We start from the raw sequence: 20,086 nt of genomic DNA on the forward strand, positions 1-20,086 counted from the left end.
ACATCCAGAAAATTGATGTTGACTCCATCGAAGCTGACTAACCTGAGCATTTCCAGTAATGTTTGTTGTCACTTCTGTTATTCACCTCTACCCTCTACATGTGGAAAATGCACTTTATATCTTGCAGTTTTGACAGAATAAAATGTCCACAGTGCACCAGGGGTTTAAAATACTTCAAAAAACAGGGTGTGGTGAAATTTCCACAAGGGCTTTCTGGGTCACTGTAACTTTAAGAGAGTTGCAGAAATCTCAGATAAAACTTTAGCAGGGTTTTTGCAGCTTTGCAGCTGAATGTATGAGAGATAAACTGAAGCCCCTGAGATAACTAAAACTCTGCAGTTGAATGGCCCTCCCTGCGCAAATAAACACAGTGTGAAGGTTACACTCTCCCACTTGAAATGAACATTCAGATAATACATTTAGACTTGTGTGGAGTGTGTATGTTAATCTCTGGCGGAAGTTGAAGGAATGTTTGAAATCTGCGAAGAAGAATGGGAATGGGTAATTTCAGTAGCGTATCTAACATCAAATTCGACAGGCTTCTGTCTGCAGGAAGCCTCAATTAGTGCTGTAAATGGAAATGTGCTGCACTGTATCACCGGGCAGCAATTCTGAATTGAGTGCTACTGGGAGGCCATTCTGAGCTCACTTCAATGTTTCTAGGCAACAGCTTTTACCAAAGAAATGCCCCTCCCACCATTTGTTGACAACTCGTTGATAGCCTTATGCTCTTATCTGTGTTAGGCCAATGTAGCTGGTGCACAGAGCAGGGGAGATCAATATCTGATCTCCGCATTTCCAGTGTAAACAGCAATGGAGTTGGTTCAGGTGCCGATCCAATGAAGGAAATCAAAAACTCCACTTGCTGGAAATTTGAAGTAAATCATTAAATCTGGACTTGATCATCAGTTCTCAATGGAAGTCGTTGACCCAAAACTATACTTCGCTCTCAGATGCCGTGTGCGCTGATAAGTATTGGTACAGCACGAGAACAGGCCCTTCCGCTCACAATGTCCATGCTGAACAAGATAATGTCAAGATAAACTACTCTGATCTGCCTACACATGATCCATACTTCATTCCTAGCATATCCCATGTGTCTGTCTAAAAGCTTTTTAAATGCCACAATCATATCTGCCTCCATCACCACCCCTGGTAGCACATTATAGGCGCACACCATTCTCTGTGTAAAAAAAGAAGCTTGACCCACGTGTCTCTTGAGTTTTGCTCTTCTCTCGTTGTCTGTAGACATTGTCTATATGGACTTCAGCAAGCAATTTGACACTGTTCCGCATGATAGGCTCCTCTGGAAGGTTGGACTGCATGGGATCCAGGGAGAGCTAGTTGATTGGATGGAGAAATGGCTCCATGGAAAGAAGCAGAGGGTGACGGTGGAAGGTTGCTTTTCAGACTGGAGTCCTATGACCAGTGCGTGCGTCAGGGCTACTTGTGGTTTATATCGATGATTTGGGATGAGAATGTAGAAGGCATGATTAGTAAGTTTGTAGATGACATCAGAATGGATGGTAGCATAGATAGCGGAGATGGTTATCAAAAATTACTCCTGTATCTTGATCAGTTGGGCAAGTGGGAGGAGGAATGGTTAATGTAGTTAAATGCTGATAATGTGAGATGTTGCATTTGGGAAATCAAACCAGGGCAGGATCTTCACAGTGAATGGCAGGGCCCTGGGATAAATGGTGTCACCTTGAAAGTGGTGTTACAGGTAGCTGAGGTGGTCAAGAAGGCTTTCGATACATTAACCATCAGTCAGGGTATTAAGTATAGAAGTTGGGATGTTATGTTACAGTTGTACGTGATATTGGTGAGAACACATTGTAGTATTGCATTCTGCTTTGGGCAACCTGCTATAACCTGCTAAGGAGTGCAGATAATTTTGTGCAGAGTGCAGAGAAAACAGAGAGAGTGCAGAAGGTTTTGAGGACGTTGCCAGGACTTCAGGCCTGAGCTATAGAGGGAGGATGGGCAGGCTATGATTTTAATAGAGTGAATGCAGAGAGTATTTTACCCAGAGTTATGCCCCTGTCCCACTTAGGAAACCTGAACGGAAACCTCTGGAGACTTTGTGCCCCACCCAAGGTTTCCGTGCGGTTCCCGGAGGTTTTTGTCAGTCTGCCTACCTGCTTCCACTACCTGCAACCTCCGGCAACCACCTGCAACCTCCGGGAACCTCACGGAAACCTTGGGTGGGACGCAAAGTCTCGAGAGGTTTTCGTTCAGGTTTCCTAAGTGGGGCAGGGGCTTTAGTGAATCATAACATAGGGTTTGTTTATTTGGAACCTAAGGGGCAACGTTTTCCATGTAGAGGGTGATGGGTGAATCCTTTCATCCTTGGAAAAAAACCACAGGATTTCTTCAGGAGAAAAATGATTTGGGAAGTGTTTGTTCTGCCTTTTTTGGAAAAATCTTTATCCCCCTCCTCCCTCAAATCCTGAGATTTTGAGTATGTTACCCACAACTTAAGGGAAGGAAAGAAAGACTTCTGCTTTGTTGTGGGTAGAATAAACTGTTTGAGAATTGTTGTTCTCTGCAGTGTCCAAGGTGGATGTTAAGTCAGCCATCATTGTCCTGACTTTAACTTTTTTTATGTTGGAGCATATTTTGAAGGAGCTTAAACCACACCAGAGCAGAGAGATTAGTTGCTGTCTTGGTATTTCAACCATAATGCTGAAATGGTTGGTCCAGTTAAGAACCTGGTAATGGTGATTAGCAGATGATAAACATGAGCAGGTGCACCCACACACACAACTCCTCATAACACTTGGGAAGTATCTAGTTGAGCACATGAGCACCCAATACATATGTTCATAGGTTCTCAGAGCAGAAGAAAGGCCATTTGGCCCATAAAGTCTACTCCACCATTCAATCATGGCTGAATTATATTTCCCTCTCAACCCCATTCTCCTGCTTCACTTCAGAACCCCTGACATCCTTACCAGTCAAGAATCTACATAGAAGGTTACAGAACAAAAGGGGAAAATGGGATTAGTGGATGTGGGTACGTTATAGGAGTAGAATGAGGCCATTCGGCCCATCAAATCCACCACCATTCAATCATGGCTGATCTCTGCCTCCTGATCCTATTTTCCTGCCTTCTCCACATAACCCTTGACACCCATTCTAATCAAGAATTTGTCTATCTCAGCCTTGTAAATATCAACTGACTTGGCCTCCACAGCCCTTTGTGGCAATGAGTTTCACAGATTAACCCACCCTCCGACTAAAGAAGTTCCTCCTCACTTCCTTTCTAAAAGAGTGCCTTTTAATTCTGAAGCTATGACCTCTGGTCCTAGACTCTCCCACCAGTGGAAACATCCTTTACATCCTGGTCTGTAATTTTTGGAATTTGATAAGCTGTTCTGCAGGAGTCTTAAAAGTTGAAGCATTTGAATAATCAAGCCGGCAACTTCCATTTGTTTGTACTAAACTCAGCAACAGTTCAGAAAAACTGGTTACAGTATTTGTTGGATAAGGAGGAAGAGATAAATATGTCAGACAGGGAAAAGTTACAAGATGGTTAGTACACTGATATGTGCATTGTATGAGTTGAGAGATACAGTCTGAAGAAGGGTCCCAACCTGAAACATCACTTATCTATGTTTTTTAGAGATGCTGCCTGACCCGCAGTGTTACTCCAACACTTTGTGTCTTTCCTTGAATTGTGTATTACAGCAACATAGTATAACAGGCCAGAGGGTGAGTGTCTTATGGGTTAGTTCAGAGCCTGCACTTAAGCTTAATCTAAATGTAATCGCAGGATACCATTGAGCATATTGTTTTGCTCAGCTGAGGCGGGCCTCTCTGACCGGAGGGGAATGCTTGGATATTATGATTTAAACACACATTAACCTGGGAAGCCGCAAGATTCTAAAATGTATTGGTGCCCAGATCTGAAACATTAACTGATTCTTTTTGCACAGTTGCTGCCTAACTTGCTGTGTGTTTCCAGCATTTTCTGTTTTAATGCAACAATATATTGTGTTGCAATATCTTGCATACTTGATACCTCCATGTTAAAGAAGGTTTGATGCAGTTTAGTTCTTGGATCTTGTTTTAACATAGATTTATCTTATGCTGCTTTTTTTGTTGTATTTTTACCACAATTGTTTAAACTCACACTAAATTACTTTTACACTTGAATTTTCATGATTACACTTCCAGATCCTGATTTTATGTGACATTCGAGAATCAAACCAAGTCAAGCCAGTACTTAATGAGCTTTCTTGCCAACAGCTTTGCCTGAGATTGCACTGTAGAGGGACCAAATCTCTAACAATAAAGCAAAGAGTTAAATTTTGCAAACTGCATTGGAATTTCCTCCTGAAATTTATCATCCAGTGCTGCTATTATGGGATATGATCCCACATTGTAGATTTCCAGGAAATCTTCGCTTCCTTGCTATGTTTGTGCATTCCATACATTTTGGAAACGGTAAAACACATGTATTCAAAAACTGTCAACTGCTTCAGTGTGTTGCATTTAAAAACATTAAAAGACAGTAAGATGACTGCCATGAATGATGCAGTTACATTTCTGCTGCTAAATGACCAGAATATGTGTTCTGTCAGGTGAGTTTGGACCCATGTGTTTTACTGGAGAAGAGTCCTGAGAAATGGGTGTCAACCAAAATAATTACAATGTCTTAGAAGCCTCCGGCTGACAGAATTTTAAAATTGGAGCTTGCACATCCTTTTTTTGAAAAGGGGTGGGGCAGGAGGATGGGGGTAGGAATTCTACCTTTTTATTCATCCCTCATTGCCTGTGAACAACACAGCTTGAGGGAATGAGGCCTCTCTTTATTTCCACTCTGTTGGAGCACCAGTGTTCTGTTTGCACAGGGCAGGGAGGCAGCTCTTCCTAGCAATTTGCGTAACAGCTGGACCTCTTCTGCCCTGGAGTAGTAAATTAACTGCCTGCACTCCACCCTAAAAGAGGGTGGAGCCTGCAAACCTTCAGCGTCGACACCTAGGGTTTGGGAGCTGTTCTGTTTTTTAAAAAAAATCAGAATGGGCTGTGTATCAATCTGTGTGCTGTGATCTTCACAAGGAAAGGTATTCTTTACATTTTTGTTTACCATTTTTAACTTGCTGTTTTCATCTTTATGTCTGGGTGGAAGCTGTTTGTGAGTTCATGGAATAAAACTGTTCTGATGGCCTGCTTCTCACCCCTCCCCCCATTCTCTCCCTCTGCAGAGCTCTGTAGGCACTGGCGATGTGGAGTACAGCAGTATGCTAATGCTTGAAGGAATGCCAGCTATACGAATCAAAACAGAGCCGGTGGAACCTGGGGAAGGGGTAAGTCCAACTCTCTAGACACTTCACTAATTGCTTCCAGACCTCAGGAATGTCAGGAACAAACTACCATGTCTGAAGATGATGGAAGGAAAATATTTCTATCCTTGGGATAAAACAAAATTTTTAAAGCTTTTAAAACGCAATGTCTAACGTCATCTTTTGTTTTACACCTTTTTAGACAGTTTATTTATAATCATTCAATAATATGGTATACATTTAATTATTTTATAATTGACAGAATTATTAACCTTTTGAAGTAAAACATTCTCACCTGTTTCTGATATTTTTCCTCTCTTCTATTTCACATTGTCTAAAATATCTCTCTATTTCCTAATGTAACCCCTTCACTTGCAAATGTGGTGAAATGGGGGGGCGGGGATAGGGTGGGGGTGGGATGGGAGGAAATAGTCATGACAACCTTCGATGTTAGACTTGCATAGGAAACTGAAAGATTAACTCCTTCTTTCATCCCTGTCGCAGACTGCTAGAAATCTGCATTAATACATAGGTTTCATGTTTCTAATTTTCTGGGATCTGAATTTCAATACCAGTTTTTTTTAGTTTTTTTAGTTTAACGTAACAGTTTCTTAAAAGAGAGGTTAGTGGTAAAGACTCATTTATTTGAATGCACTTAAAACAAACACAAGCTGATATATTTTTAAACCCCATGTTGTCCCTGAAGATACAAGCCACAGCCCTGAACCCCTCCCTGTTTTTTTTCCTCTAGTAGTTTCCACGTCACCAGTAACATTGATGGAACAGAAAATAAATCTAGCAGGTTTATAAAATTTAGGTGAATGCAATTTAGAGAGTGCTGATAATTTAAACCATTCTGATTTATCGTGTTGTGGGGTAAGGTTTTTTGATTTCTTTATAAATATTTCAAAAATGTGTAACTGTTTAGTTTTGAAATCTGAAAATTTTAATTTATTACCTGCTAAATGTAAATTTGAAAAAGCAGCTGAGTTAATTTCTTGTGACGATTGATTTAGCACATTTGGTGTTTGTGCCTTTCAATGGGGGATGGGTGAGGGAGATGTTGAGGGTGTGAAATGGAATTCGTCAGAACCCTGGATTTTGAATTCTATCCAGAGACCACCCTTCGAAAGTGGGTCCATGAACAAGCACCAATAAACTCACTCATGCGATACCAATAGGCAGTATAACCCACCCATTTCCTTTGTAAAAGTTTAGACCAGCCACACAAAGTAATATCTTCTGTGCCTTGTGTCTGTGTTAGGTGTTCTTTAGATTTCAGGTGGAAGAACAAGGATGACAGTCAGGTGATATAGAAGGCCATTGTCTCGCATGGATGTCCATCCTATTCTCAACTGGAAGGGGATCAAAGCTATAGATAGACACAAAATGCTAGAGTAACTCAGCGGGTCAGACAGCATCTCTGGAGAAAAGGAATAGGTGACATTTCGTGTCGAGACCCTTCATTGGCCTAAGAGTAAGGGAGGGCAACTCTGGAGATCTCAGAGCCAGAGGATGCTTTGATAAATATCAGTCTGCAGCAGTCTTTCCAAAATAGGTGACTACTTGGTAGTTCCTTGATACGATCAATGGTAAATTGACATTAGTAGTTGTGTTTCTGCATGAAATTTCTAGTCTTTGAAATTGGGTATGGGGTTTTTATGGGATTGCAGGAGTTTCATCCCCGAGTCAGAGAATCTTACAGCACATAAACAGGCCCTTTGGCGTAACTTGTTCTGGCTGACCAAGATGCCCTCATCTGAACTAGTCCCATTTACTTGCGCTTGACCCATATCCCTGTGATCTTTTCTCATACATGTACTTGCCAAATGTTTCTTATTGTACTACCATCTCAACTACTACTACTGGCTGCTTGCTCTATGTACCCACCACCCTCAGCGTGGAAAAAGTTGTCTCTCTGGTTCCTGCCAATTAGTTTTTTCGCCTTAAACCTAGTTCTTGATTCCCTTATCCTGGTAAAAAGACACTCTAAATTCAACCTGTCTACTCCCCTCCTGATTTTATACACATCTGTAATGTCACCCCGCAGCCTCATCTGCTTTGATGTTTAAAGTCCTAGCCTGCCCAACGTCTCTCTATAGCCCAGGCCCTCAAGTCCTGGCAAAATATCTTCTCTTCTCTTGCCTTCAAGCTTTGGAGGTTGTGGGGAATATTCCTCTGCTCACTGTGGTATGGAATCATAGTGTTTTCATTGATTATATTGAGGAAGGTTCTGATATGTGGAGCCAAGATGTGTGCTGGATTAAAAAAATTGACAATGGCAGTTGAATGTCCCTGGTGATATGTGTGTTGTGGATCAAGAAGTATGTTATAACTGCTTGTGAGCTAACACTGATTCAGAATTCAGCTGCTGAATGCTCCAAAAATATTTTTGTGGTTTAGAAGATCCAAGAATTGGAGTTTCTTAAAGGTTACACCTGAAGAATGGTCACTTGGGTGGCGCATCAATGGTGTGGTTAACCAATGCAATCATGTTCCAACTCGCATAAGCTGACGTCATGTTCGATTCAGTAGGTTGTTCTTTCATATAATAGATGCCTCAAATGATTTGACTTGCTTTCAGGTTCAGATTTAATATTGTAGTCCTTGCTGTTTCTAGAGTATTGAGGTGGCCGCATCTATTTTTTCCTTCATGCTCTTCCATCTTTACTAAATTATTCTGTTATGGAGTGATTATGTTGCTGTGATAATTCAATGGTTTGATGTGTTACTTTCTGCCCACAGTTATTGTTTGTAGTTTTCAAAGATTCATGTTCATCATAGATTTGCTTGCGTAACAGATGTTTTGATTAAAATCAAAGTGACCTTGCCATTGCAACACTGTTTAGAGCATTTCACTTGGAAGATAATACTGTTTCATGAGAGTATCTTTTTGGTGAACCCATTTAAGTTTATAAATGAATGGGTCCTATAGAACAGCTGGGGTCATGAGATGTAACCACTTAGATGGTGTTGAATGTGTTCATATGATGGGTATTTAAAAAGAAAAGGCATAATTTCATTAAGGTTTCCAGAATCAATTTTGTTGGATGATTAACAGGTAACATTGAGTCAGAGTATAGGGCGTAGATTGAAAATCTGATTGAATGTTTCCAGAACAAGATTCTTGTTCTTAACGTTAGCAAGACCAAGTAGTTGATTGCTGACTTCAGGAGGGGAAAGCCGAGGATCCATGAACCTGTCTTTATTGACAGGATTCCGATGAAGTGAGTGAACAGCTTCAAGTTCTAGGGCATGCATACCTCTGAAGATCTGTCCTGGGCCCAGCACATTGATGCAATTATAAAGAAAGATCATCAAAGTATCTACCTCCTTGGAAGTCTGTGGAGATTTGGTATGTTGATGAGTACTCTCTTGAACGTCTACAGGTGTACAGTAGATAGTATACTGATTTGCTGCATCACCGCTTGGTTCGCCAACTCAAACCCTCAAGGGATAGGAGTGGTAGATGCAGCCAGATCCATCATCAAAATGACCTCTCCATCTAAAGGTGCTGTCTTAAAAAAGGGGATTATAAAGATGAGGAAAGATCGCCTTTATCTTAACGGCAGCCAATTTCATCAAAGAGCCATATCTACCCTGGCCCATTCTTATTTCGACACTACCACAAGACGGTACATGCGCCTTTAAACTGTGACCACCAGCTTCAAGAACAATTTCTTCCCAACATCAATAAGGTTCTTGAAAAACACAACAATAACTCAGCAGCTATGATCTTCTATAGACTGTCTTTGGTTGCATTAGACTTGTTTTGCACAATTATAGGTACCTAGTATAATGGTTAGTAATATATTGTATTTTTGATTATTATATGGTTTGCTCTTTTGCAGTTACGGGCCTGTTGAGCTGCAATAAGTAAGAATTTCATTGTTCAGTTGTCAGTACATATGACAATTAAACATTCTTGACTTAATTGTATGGAGGCACAAGAGCCATTGTTGGAGATCCTCTGATGTTGAGTGGCACAGTGATACAACAGTTAGTACTGCTTGCTTGTAGCTACACTGATTCTGGATCAGTGTTGACCCCCAAGACTGTTGTATGGAAGTCTACATTCTTCCTGTGAGTACATGAGTTTGCTCCAGTGGTCTTGTTTCCTCCCATATTCCAAAAATCTGCTGGTTGGAAGGTTTACTTTGTTAATTTAAATTATGCAAAGGTGAATCAGAGTGAAGAAAATGGACACATGAGAGAGAAAATGGACACATGAGGGTCTGAAGAAGGGTCTCGATCCGAAACGTAACTTTTTCTTTTTCTCCAGAGATGTTGTCTGACCCGCTGAGTTACTCCAGCTTTTAGTGTCTATCCACATGAGAGAGAAAATGAGTGTGGAAATAGGATTGCTTTGGAAACTAGTGGTGACTTAATGGGCTGTCATGAAGACTTAATCAGAAAAATTATAACTTGGCGAAAGTGTTTCTATTCAGCTGGGAAGTGGAAAAGAGATGTTGGTGGAGAATGATGTAGTGAATGATGTCAAAGACTACTGAGTGCTTGAATACATAGACAATAGGTGCAGGAGTGGGCCATTCGGCCCTTCGAGCCAGCACCGCCATTCAATGTGATCATGGCTGATCATCCACAATCAGTACCCCGATCCTGCCTTCTCCCCATATCCCTTGATTCCACTAGCCCCAAGAGCTCTATCTAACTCTCTTTTAAATGCTTTTGGTTTTGAAAGGCAAGGTAGAAGCTGAGGTTGGGGATGGGCAGTGAATATGGGTGCTAATTTAAAGCTAAATTGGGTGACTTTCTGCAGTGGATGGAAGGAAGTGCATAGTCACAGGTTTGAAAGGATATTTGTTTCTACTCAAGTTTGTATGATAGGACTATAACTGCAGCTTTGGAGTAGTGCCATGTAATGGCGGCTTAATGTACTATAACTTCTAGGGTACATATCCTTAATTTCTCCTAACTATGGTCTGTAGAAGTAGGACATTGAGCCTTTGGCAATTAGCGAAAGCAATTTGATTAATCTTATCACTTGCTTCTTTTCTCATAACCCAGCACAAATGTATCATCTTAAAATTATCCAGTATCCTCTCTCTCACCTTGACTTTTCCTGGAGCAAGGCATCCAAATCTAGGCGCATTCAACCTGTCAATATGGTTTTATTATTATCCTCTTCACTTGTGCTCTGTTGCTTAAGTTATCAAATTTTGGATTTTACCATTTATTACAGGTTCTTGCGGTAATGTGTTTTTGATAAGACGCTGGATTTTGTTGTCAACTTATTTAAGACTTTTGTGTAAGAGCAGTCCAGAAAACCCTTGAAATATGGCCTAATCACAATCCTTTTGATTAATAGTGTGCTGGAAATCAATATTCTAAATAATAAATATCTTTGTTCCAACTGATGCACAAATGTTTTTCTATCATTTGTATCTGCCCAACAGCAGTGTGAAATAACTCTGAATTCTGGTGCTAGGCGAAGTCTGAAACCAATATAGTTACTTCAGAAGAGACACAAGGAACTGCAGGTGCTGCAATTTTGAGCAAAACACGAGGTGCTGGAGGAACTCAGTGGGTCAGGCAGCATTTGTGGAGAGAATGGAGGGCATTTAAGATTGGGACCTTTCTTCAAACTGATTGGAGTTGGGGGAGTGAAGGTTGGAAAAAAGAAGTGGGGGCAGGACAAAGTCATAGGTGGTTACAGGTTGGAAAGGGATTTGATTGACAGGTGGGTGGAGTTAATGGTAAAGGAGACAGAGACTTCGGTTGTTACTTCAGTATTTATCACAGCACAGAAAACCCCTAGTTTTAAGCTGTTACTGTCGTTTCTGAGCTTGTGCATGAAGAGTGGTCAGTTGCAGAGTGCTGCCATCAGTCAAACTTTAACTCCCCTATAATGGGGGGACTATGTAAACACTGCTGTGATTTCTACATGGTGAAACCAAAATGTATATAAATGGCCTTTAATAAAATCTGACAATGTGCACTTTGATCACGTGATTTTTTTTCTATTACAAATCTCAAATTGTGGAGTACAGAGGGAAATAAATAAATGGTAGGTCTTTGTCCCAAACATTATGGAGGGCACTGTAGCTTTGTTCTATCAAAAATCAGACAACAGCAGATGCTTGGTTCACTGTTGAATAAGATCAATTATTTAATGCATCTGTGTTCAATTATTTTTGTCTGCAATGCCTTGAATCGTGTTGTTACCCTGACTATTATAAATTCCTGTGGCCCGTGTAAATTTCCAATGTTGGAATTTAATTCTACCAGTACTGTGGTGCCTCACATTTGTGTTTTCCAATCGTTGACCCGAATGGCAGGAAATTCCTCTGCTCTGGATCAGTGGGGCTGTAGTTTATTGCATGATTCAGTAATATTGCTGCCTTGTCACTTAGTGTAGTTTTGCTTTCTCTGACGTGGGACTCCTATTGCTATTTATTGATGACCCTTAAGTTGATTTTAATGTATTAAATATTTATTTGCTGTCATAGCATTCTAATTATAGAAACAAATGAATTTGTTTTTAATTTCCTTGCGTTGACCATTTGTGACACTTGCCTGGTCTTTGTTACCAGTGAATTTGGGTCTTGTGATCATAATATGCGGTCTGTGTACTCTCAAGGACTGTGCAAAAGCTGTCAGAAAACTGGTTTCCAGTCCTGAGCATTTGTAACTAACAGTACAGCAAGATAACATTTCTCAAGAGTGACGTACATAATTTTATTTTTAGAGAAACACTATCTGGTCATTCATGGCACTAGTTCAGTTGGAAAAATGTTTTTGGTATGTTTGCTGAATTGTTATTCCTATTCATGCAGTAGCCTTGGAGTATTCTATTTTGCAATTTATGTCGAAGTCCACCAAAAATTAGAATAGAATAGTATTCAATTGGGTCCAGTGTATTCAGAAGTGAAGTGTTGTCATCAATTGAGAGCTTCAGAGTTTTCCAAAACTTTGGAATTTTACTTGTGTCGCAATCCTCCTTTTACAGTTGCATTTCCAAGTTGTGGAAACATGTCCTTTTTGCCATTGGTCCTGACTTCCTTCCCTGGCTCAGAGTCCAGCTTTGTTTGAGAACACTGTTAGGGACCCGCAAGATGTGTTGTTGCTGAAACCGCGTTATATAACCATATAACAATTACAGCACGGAAACAGGCCATCTCGGCCCTACAAGTCCGTGCCGAACAATTATTTTCCCCTAGTCCCATCTGCCTGCACTCAGACCATAACCCTCCATTCCTTTCCCATCCATATACCTATCCAATTTATTTTTAAATGATAAAATTGAACCTGCCTCCACCACTTCCACTGGAAGCTCATTCCACACAGCTACCACTCTCTGAGTAAAGAAGTTCCCCCTCATGTTACCCCTAAACTTCTGTCCCTTAATTGCGAAGTCATGTCCTCTTGTTTGAATCTTCCCTACTCTCAATGGGAAAAGCTTGTCCACGTCAACTCTGTGTATCTGGTACAATGTGTATACATTTACGGAAGCATTGTTGGAGTGTGTGGTCATAAAGGCAAAAATGATAGTTATAATACCTATTTTAGGTATGAGCCCTTGATAAGGTTTGCTGGAGCCAAATGCCGTTAAGGTCAGACAGACCATGAATCAACATCCCCTAAGCAAGTAGCATGAGGTAAATGTCATCACTAGTGTGTTTTCAGAAATCATTGTAGATTGGCACTGATTAAAAAAAAAAAAGCATAAAGCACCTCCCCTCCAGTCCATGTCGAACGTTGCAGGGATATGAGAGCAGTGTATGTTCAAATTACAGGTGATGCTAATACTGAAATCTGTATGCTGATTTTGCTGTAGCTCGAGTTGGATGTTGGATGAGTGCAAGAGGCAGTAATGTTGACTTCTGTCACGGGGAAATGTCCACCAACTTGTTGAGATACTCTTTGCCCATGCAGTGTCTCTGTGCTGAAAGATTGCATGTGAATTACAGACACAAAAGAGCTTTGGTGCAGATTGTTAGAACTGCCATGTATGTGCAGATGCTCTGTTGCAGTTTTGCCTGCTAGATCTGGTGGTCTTACTGATAGATATTCCCTTTTCTGCCTTGTCCTTGTGCACTGATTTTGGGTGCCAATTTTGTTACAAAATGGATTCCAATAATCACAAGCAAGTTTTCATCAGGAGTTGTATCAGATGCTACATGTGTACTCGCACATAGTTGGGGATGGACAGTGAATAGGGGAAACCACAGATGGCTTTGGAAATATGGTTCTGGGACTTTAAATCCTGCTTTTGAATGCCCTAACTCAGTATGAACTGGCAGGAATCAATGTTGTCCAGGCCCACTGCTTCAGTTCTTGCAGACACCCTGTTATTTCAGCCTGATTTATTTCAGGAGATCCAAGCAATAATGTGACAATCAGTGGTTTAAAATGAATGGCTGGCAGTGGGTTCTAAGAATATTCTAGGGCCAGAGGGACAAATATGCTGCATGAAGAGGGTTTTTATTCGAAGAGAAAAAATATATTACCAGGAAATTTGTTAGCATTTTTTTTGTGGTGGGCTGTAGTGGGAATTGGAGTTTATGTTAACCATCTATGTTAACCTTGAGTACATTTGCTATATGTGCGTAATGGGATGGTATTTAGACCAAGACACTTTAATGTTCACTATATTACTATTGATGACCCTGAATGACTACCATTACAAGTGACCAAATGACCAACATTTTACCTTAATGCTTAGCTTGACACATATTCTGCAGACACACCCCAGTGTCAAGGTTAATGATATCATTTGGTTTTGTCAAGTGTACTGTGCTGATGTGATTGTGCTGATACAGGATTATGGCACTGTCCCCTTGAAAGACCACTTCATTGTAAAGAGTGTAATGATAAGTGAATCACTGCAGTGTATAAAAATGTGATCTTTAGAGTCCCCGTTTGTTTAAATGAACTTCAGTGGACTTTTATGATAGCTATGGAACACAGTTGGAATTCAATGTCGGACTGAGGTCTGAAGGCTCAAGTTTTTGAGAATGGTTGGAATTGAATTTTCTTAATTACAGAATATTTTCTACATCGAGAGAACACAATAAATCACATCTGGCTGATCTCTTTTTTCTGCCTAGGTTTCATCTGCCCATGGACTCTCATCAAAGTGCCAGCCTCCTGTGGCGAATAAGCTCTATGTGAGTTATGTAGATAATTCTTTGCTTGAACCGTCTCCACACCTCCAGCAAAATCGTTTCTTTCAGATTCTTACCTGGTTTGTTTTTGAAAATGAACACTACTACTGCTCCAGATGCTATACCAGATGATAACTACTTACGGCATTATAAAAATATGTTCTTATCACTCCTGGTTGATGCCAATATGTTTCATATCCTTATTCTTGACCCATATGCCTGTAGGAACAGTTTATCTTGTCTATCTGAACCCTTCTGACTTTGCAAACCTCGAACCCTTTCCAATCATCTCTGTTCCAAGGTAAGCAACTCCAGCTTCAACCTACAGTGCTGAAGTTGTTGTCCAAACTTTCTCCAAGCACAGTATCCAGTTGTGACTAAGCCAGTGCCTTAATAAAGTCATTGTGATCTCCTCACTCTTGTACTCACTGGCACAAATTATACAACATGGTGTGCTTTTTCAAACCACCTTTCAACCAACCTAGCCACTATGTACCCCTGATCTGTAAATTCTTGTGCCCCTTTTAAATCCTTGCCCTCTGCTTCATTTTGCCTCCTCGTAGTTTCATATTTTTCTCTATGACATGAAAAAATGCCATTTGCCCATCGTGATCCTGTCACCTCTCGGAAAAATCCCATTTACCCTCATTGTCCCTTAATCTCCATTCTCACACATGGCCATTGATATCATCCTTGGCAGGGGGATGGAATCCAATGGAGTGGTGAGTCTGGTGGGAGGATGATATGGAAGTGAGTGACCACAAGTTCATCAGACAGAATCAGTAGGAGTACGGCAAGGAGCAAGAAAAGGCAATTAGATATAAATATTTATTTCAATGGCAGAGGCCTGACAGGTGAGTCGCATGAACTCTGGGTGTGGACAGGTACATGTGACTGGGATATTATAATCTGAAAGCTTGGCTAAGGGATGGACAGGACTGGCATCTTATTATTCCAGGGTGCAGATGCCACAGGTCAGATAGAGGTGGGGTTAAAAGAGGAAGGGGAGTTATTACTTTATTGATTAAGGAGAACATCATGCAACAGTATGAGATTACATTACTGAAAGATTGTCCAGTGAGGTTATATTTGCATAGCTGAGAAATAAAAAGGGAATGATCACATTGTTGGAATTGTACTTTAGGGGCCCCAAATAACCAATGGGAATCAGAGGAACAAATATGCCACGTGTTTGAATATGGTTGCAAGACTAATAGGGTTGTCATAGTAGGGTATTTTAACTTGCTCAAAATAGACTAGGATATCCATAGTACCGAGGGCCTAGATGAGGTGGAATTTGTCAATTGTGTTGAGGAACATTTCCTCAGGCAATATGTAGAGGGCCATTCAAGGGAGATGACACGGCATGATCTCCTCTTGGTGAATTGGTCGGGGCAAGTGACTGAAGTATCTGTGGGTGAGCCTTTTGGAGCCACTGATCACAGTTCTCCTATCAGCTGTAAGATGGTTATGGATAAAGACACGGCTGGTCTTCAAGTTAAAGCTCTAAACTGGGGAAAAAACAACATTGTATCAGACAAGAGCTTGATTACAATAGGTTGTTCACGGGCAAAGGGGCAAACGAAAGGTGGGATGTTTTTTAAAAGCATGATAGTGAGATTTCAAGGTATGCTTGTTTCTGTTAGAGTGGAGAGTTAGGCAGATAGGAGTAATGAACCCAGGATGACAAGAAAAATTGAGGCTCTGGTTATGAAAATGGATGCTTGCGTCAGGTACAAGCAGCTGGGATGAAATTTATCCCAGTATGGAGGATTGAGGAACAACCCTAAGGAGGAAATCAGAAGGTTATAAAGGGAGAATTACCTCTATCCACCTTGTAATTTCCTCCAAAGACAGAGCTCGCAATTGAATGCCAGTTTTGATGATATGGTGCTGGGAAAGCGATCAGCCGTTATACTGTAGCTAGGTTTCTTCCTCTGTCTGAGTGAGCCCACGCAAATTGGAGGAACAGCACCTCGTATTTCGCTTGGGCAACTTACAACCCAGTGGTATGAAAGTTGATTCCTCCAATTTCAAGCAACACTCCAACATCTGCAGCAAAAAACTGCAGCTGTTCTACCAATCGGTGGAAGCCAGTGTCATCTTCTTCGCTGTTATGTGCTGGGGCAGAAGAGCGATGGATGCGGAAGCCAACAGGATTAACAAACACATCATGAAGGCTCCGTCCTGGGGGTGGAGTTAGATTCATGGGTGTTGGTCTTGGAGGGTAGGATGCTCCTCAAACTGCAGAGCATCATGGGCAATACAGCTCACCCCCTCCACGACATACTAATCAACCTGAGGAGTACCTTCAGCCACAAATTGCTTCTACCAAGCTGCAGTACAGAACGCCACAGGAGATGCTTTATCCCTGTGGCTATCAAACTGTACAACTCCTCCCCGTTCTGTCGTGGGGTAGACTGACTGCCCTCTCTTCCCCCCCACCCGCCCAAATCTTTGCACATCCCCAATCCTTTCCACACGACACTTGAATTTCATGTTTCATGTATCTTGTGTGTTATGACTGTTGACAGATCAATTTCCCTCTTGGGATAAATAAAGATCTATCGTATCGTATCATTCCCATCCCCACCCTAGGCATCCTACTAGTTCCACTGTTCACATCCTTGTATCCCTCTCATTAGCATATCTTCCCCAGCCAACAATGGGCCCTTATGGACTCCACCCTTCCTGTAATCTGTTCCCGGCCCTGATTTGTTCTGGCCTCCAGTTTCCTGCCTTTCCTCCATCCCTATCTTTCAATCTGAAGAAGAGTTCCAACTCAAAACATCACTTGTTCCTTTTCTCCAGAGATGCTGCCTGACCTGTTACTCCAGCATTTTGGGTCTATCTTCAACTGGGCATACTGACCTCTGAGAGAAGTCAGGGTGAGGCCCAGTGCAAATTGGGGGACCAGCACCTCATATTTTGCTTGTGGACACAAATGTTGGAGAAACTCAGCGGGTGAGGCAGCATCTATGGAGTGAAGGAATAGGTGACGTTTCGGGTCGAGATCGTTCTTCAAACCTGACCCGAAACGTCAACTATTCCTTCGCTCCATAGATGCTGCCTCACCCACTGAGTTTCTCCAGCATTTTTGTCTACCTTCGATTTTTCCAGCATCTGCAGTTCCTTCTTAATCCTATTTTGCTTGGGTAGCTTACACCCCAGCAGTATGAACATTGACTTTTCTAACTTCAAATAGCCCTTGCTTTCCCTCTCTCCCCATTCCCTCCCCATTCCCAGTTCTCCCACCAGTCTTACTGCGACTACATTCTATCTCTATCCCACCCACTGTCTTGACATCAGTCTGAAGAAGGGTCTCGACATGAAACGTCACCCATTCCTTCTCTCCAGAGATGCTGCCTGTCCCGCTGAGTTACCCCAGAACTTTGTGTCTACCTTCGAGAGAACACTGATTTTGGTTTGCTTATCATTGGAGGATTTTGTGGAAATGTCGATTTCTCAATTACCTTGAGGTATCTGTTGTAGATGGTTCAAGTCTATTTGCTAGACCAGCGATTTGCAACCGGGGTTCTCCGGAACCCTAGGGTTCTGCGAAAGATTGCTAGGAGAAAAGAGAGAAATAGTGATAAACTAGACTAGGGGTGTCAAACTACCGCGAAGCGGTCCAATCCGGCCCGCGGGATGATTTCCCCATTGCCAGAGTGGGCTGCAGCTGTCCCCGGTGCAGGGGTGTCCAGGCTCCCCCTGAGACGCTGCTTGTGCGCGTGCGCCTCCATAGTCAGCCGTGCACTCCGTATATGGCTCGAGAGTCCGCTGCTAGCATTGTGATGACTCCTTGACTGACACCCGATCCACTCAATTGAACTACAGATGCCGCTCCGGGGGGGGGCATTGTTCCCCCAGTATCACTCACCTATACAAATCGCTGGATGTTAAAATGGCGATCCCGGTCTGGCAATCCTCCCCCAACTGCGCAGGCGCGGCTGACGGGTCCCCTTTGTGACGCCAGAGATCGCCGTTGTGACGCGAGTCAAAATGGCGATCTCAAAATGGTGGTGGGCCCGGCAACCCCCAACTCATGGGTTCCTTGAGACATGAAAATTATTTCAAGAGTTCCGCAAGGGTAAAAAGGTTGAGAAATGCTGTGCTAGACCATGCATTTAGTGCCAAGTCTGAGACCATGATCTTCAAGAGCCCCTTTCCTCAATTGTCCAAAGGCTGCACACGCAATTGTTGACATTGATGAATTGTATCATCATTGCCCACTTTCACCAAGTAGAGGCCCTGGAGATGTAGGTACATGTTTTCCAGTCTCTGAGAATCCTAATTTTCAGTAGGCAGCAGGGGTAGGTTGATAGGACCCCGTTGCAGATATTGAGTGTAAGACCCATCTTCTTGTGTGTTTCAGTTTAGTGAAACGCCAGAAAAAAATATGGAGATAATTACCTCATAAGATCCTGGTTCATAATTTTTTTATTTATTTTTTAACTCTGTAAAATCTGCCTGCAGAATCTCATCTCTTTTTCTAACTATGTCATTTGCACCAATATAGGCCACAACCTTTAGTGCAATCCTCGATTCAGTGTGCCACCAAGGTGATAACTGCATCGTCCTATAAATTCTGCAGCCCGTCCACTCCACTAATTATAGAATCCACTATCACTTTCCTCTTGACTTTTCTCCATCAACTCAACACAATTGATTCCCAATGCTTCTCAGGGAAAATCTCTCTCCGGATTTTATCCAGAACAGAATACGTGCTTGAGCTTTTGTCCCTTGCAGCTAAGGTGGGGAAAACTACACTTCCTTTATGTCCTAAAAAGTGCGATTGTAAATTTAGATTATGGGTGGGGCAAAATTAAATTCTGCTGCAGTGCAGTCTTTGGTCAAAACCTAGCCAGTGTTAGCAGCCCTGACGAGAGTTGGTATTTTGGGTGGGGCGGCAGTGGATTTTGGAGTTGTTGGTGCCTGTGAATTGTATCCCAGTGTGAAAACCATCTCAGTCGAAGATTACTTTATAAAAAAAGAAAAATACTGGCAACATCTTCAAACCAACTATCTAATCTTGGCAAAATCTGGAAGTGTAGGAGGTTAAAATAGCCGTGTCTGATTTGATCTCTCTGGCTCCTCTTTATAGCAAACAAGGAGGCTGTAGATTCTTGCTTTAAAAGGCAGATCGATCCCTGATTACGCAAGTAAATAATTGAAACCAAAAAGAATTTCAACCCATTACACAAAGTAAACGGGTGTGGAAAGCAGATGGGCGTAGAGGCAAACATGTTTTAAAGAGCTTTAGGCAGGGTTAAACGCTTGGGGAAGAAGCAATGGCAAAGGGTAAATGGATATTGAAATGTGACTAAACAAAAGACATGCAAAGAAAGCATACGGGGATAATTATTCCAGGGAAAGATTCAGAAGCAAGGATTTGGGGAGTTTTAATAAATGAAGGGGAAGGACTGTGTAAATGATTTTTTTTTTAAAAGGAAAAGAAAAACCCAGTTTAGCAAGGAAAACCGCCTACGCCTGTGACAGCAGGGTGTGGTTATAGACAAGCCTCGTGATGGAGACATATTTGGAACTGAATTCTTCAGAGAGTAAATGAACTGAAGACATTGAACAGAAGGATCGGGAGAGAGCAAGGGGGAGAGGGAATGTTAAAAAGGAAACAAGCAATCCATGGTGATTACCAAGGAAGAGACT

General features: G+C 41.8%; 1 protein-coding gene across 7 annotated transcripts in view; it reads left to right on the forward strand.

Annotated features, from left to right (window-relative positions):
• The window catches only part of LOC116979074 (Krueppel-like factor 12), a 134,193-nt gene that overhangs the window by 41,233 nt on the left and 72,874 nt on the right, over positions 1-20,086 (forward strand). For 2 of the 7 annotated variants that reach the window (XM_033030515.1, XM_033030517.1), the window contains exons 3-4: positions 5,214-5,315; positions 14,363-14,422. The exons of 1 other annotated variant lie outside the window; for it this stretch is intronic. In XM_033030515.1, the coding sequence (XP_032886406.1) occupies positions 5,214-5,315; positions 14,363-14,422 (162 nt within the window). Of the gene's footprint in view, positions 1-4,842; positions 5,073-5,213; positions 5,316-14,362; positions 14,423-20,086 lie in introns of those variants that run through there. 4 more of the 7 variants (XM_033030516.1, XM_033030521.1, XM_033030518.1 and 1 more) reach the window with 3 other exon arrangements.

The sequence above is a fragment of the Amblyraja radiata genome, chromosome 12 (genome assembly GCF_010909765.2).
Source record: "Amblyraja radiata isolate CabotCenter1 chromosome 12, sAmbRad1.1.pri, whole genome shotgun sequence".
In the NCBI taxonomy this organism is placed as follows: domain Eukaryota; kingdom Metazoa; phylum Chordata; class Chondrichthyes; order Rajiformes; family Rajidae; genus Amblyraja; species Amblyraja radiata.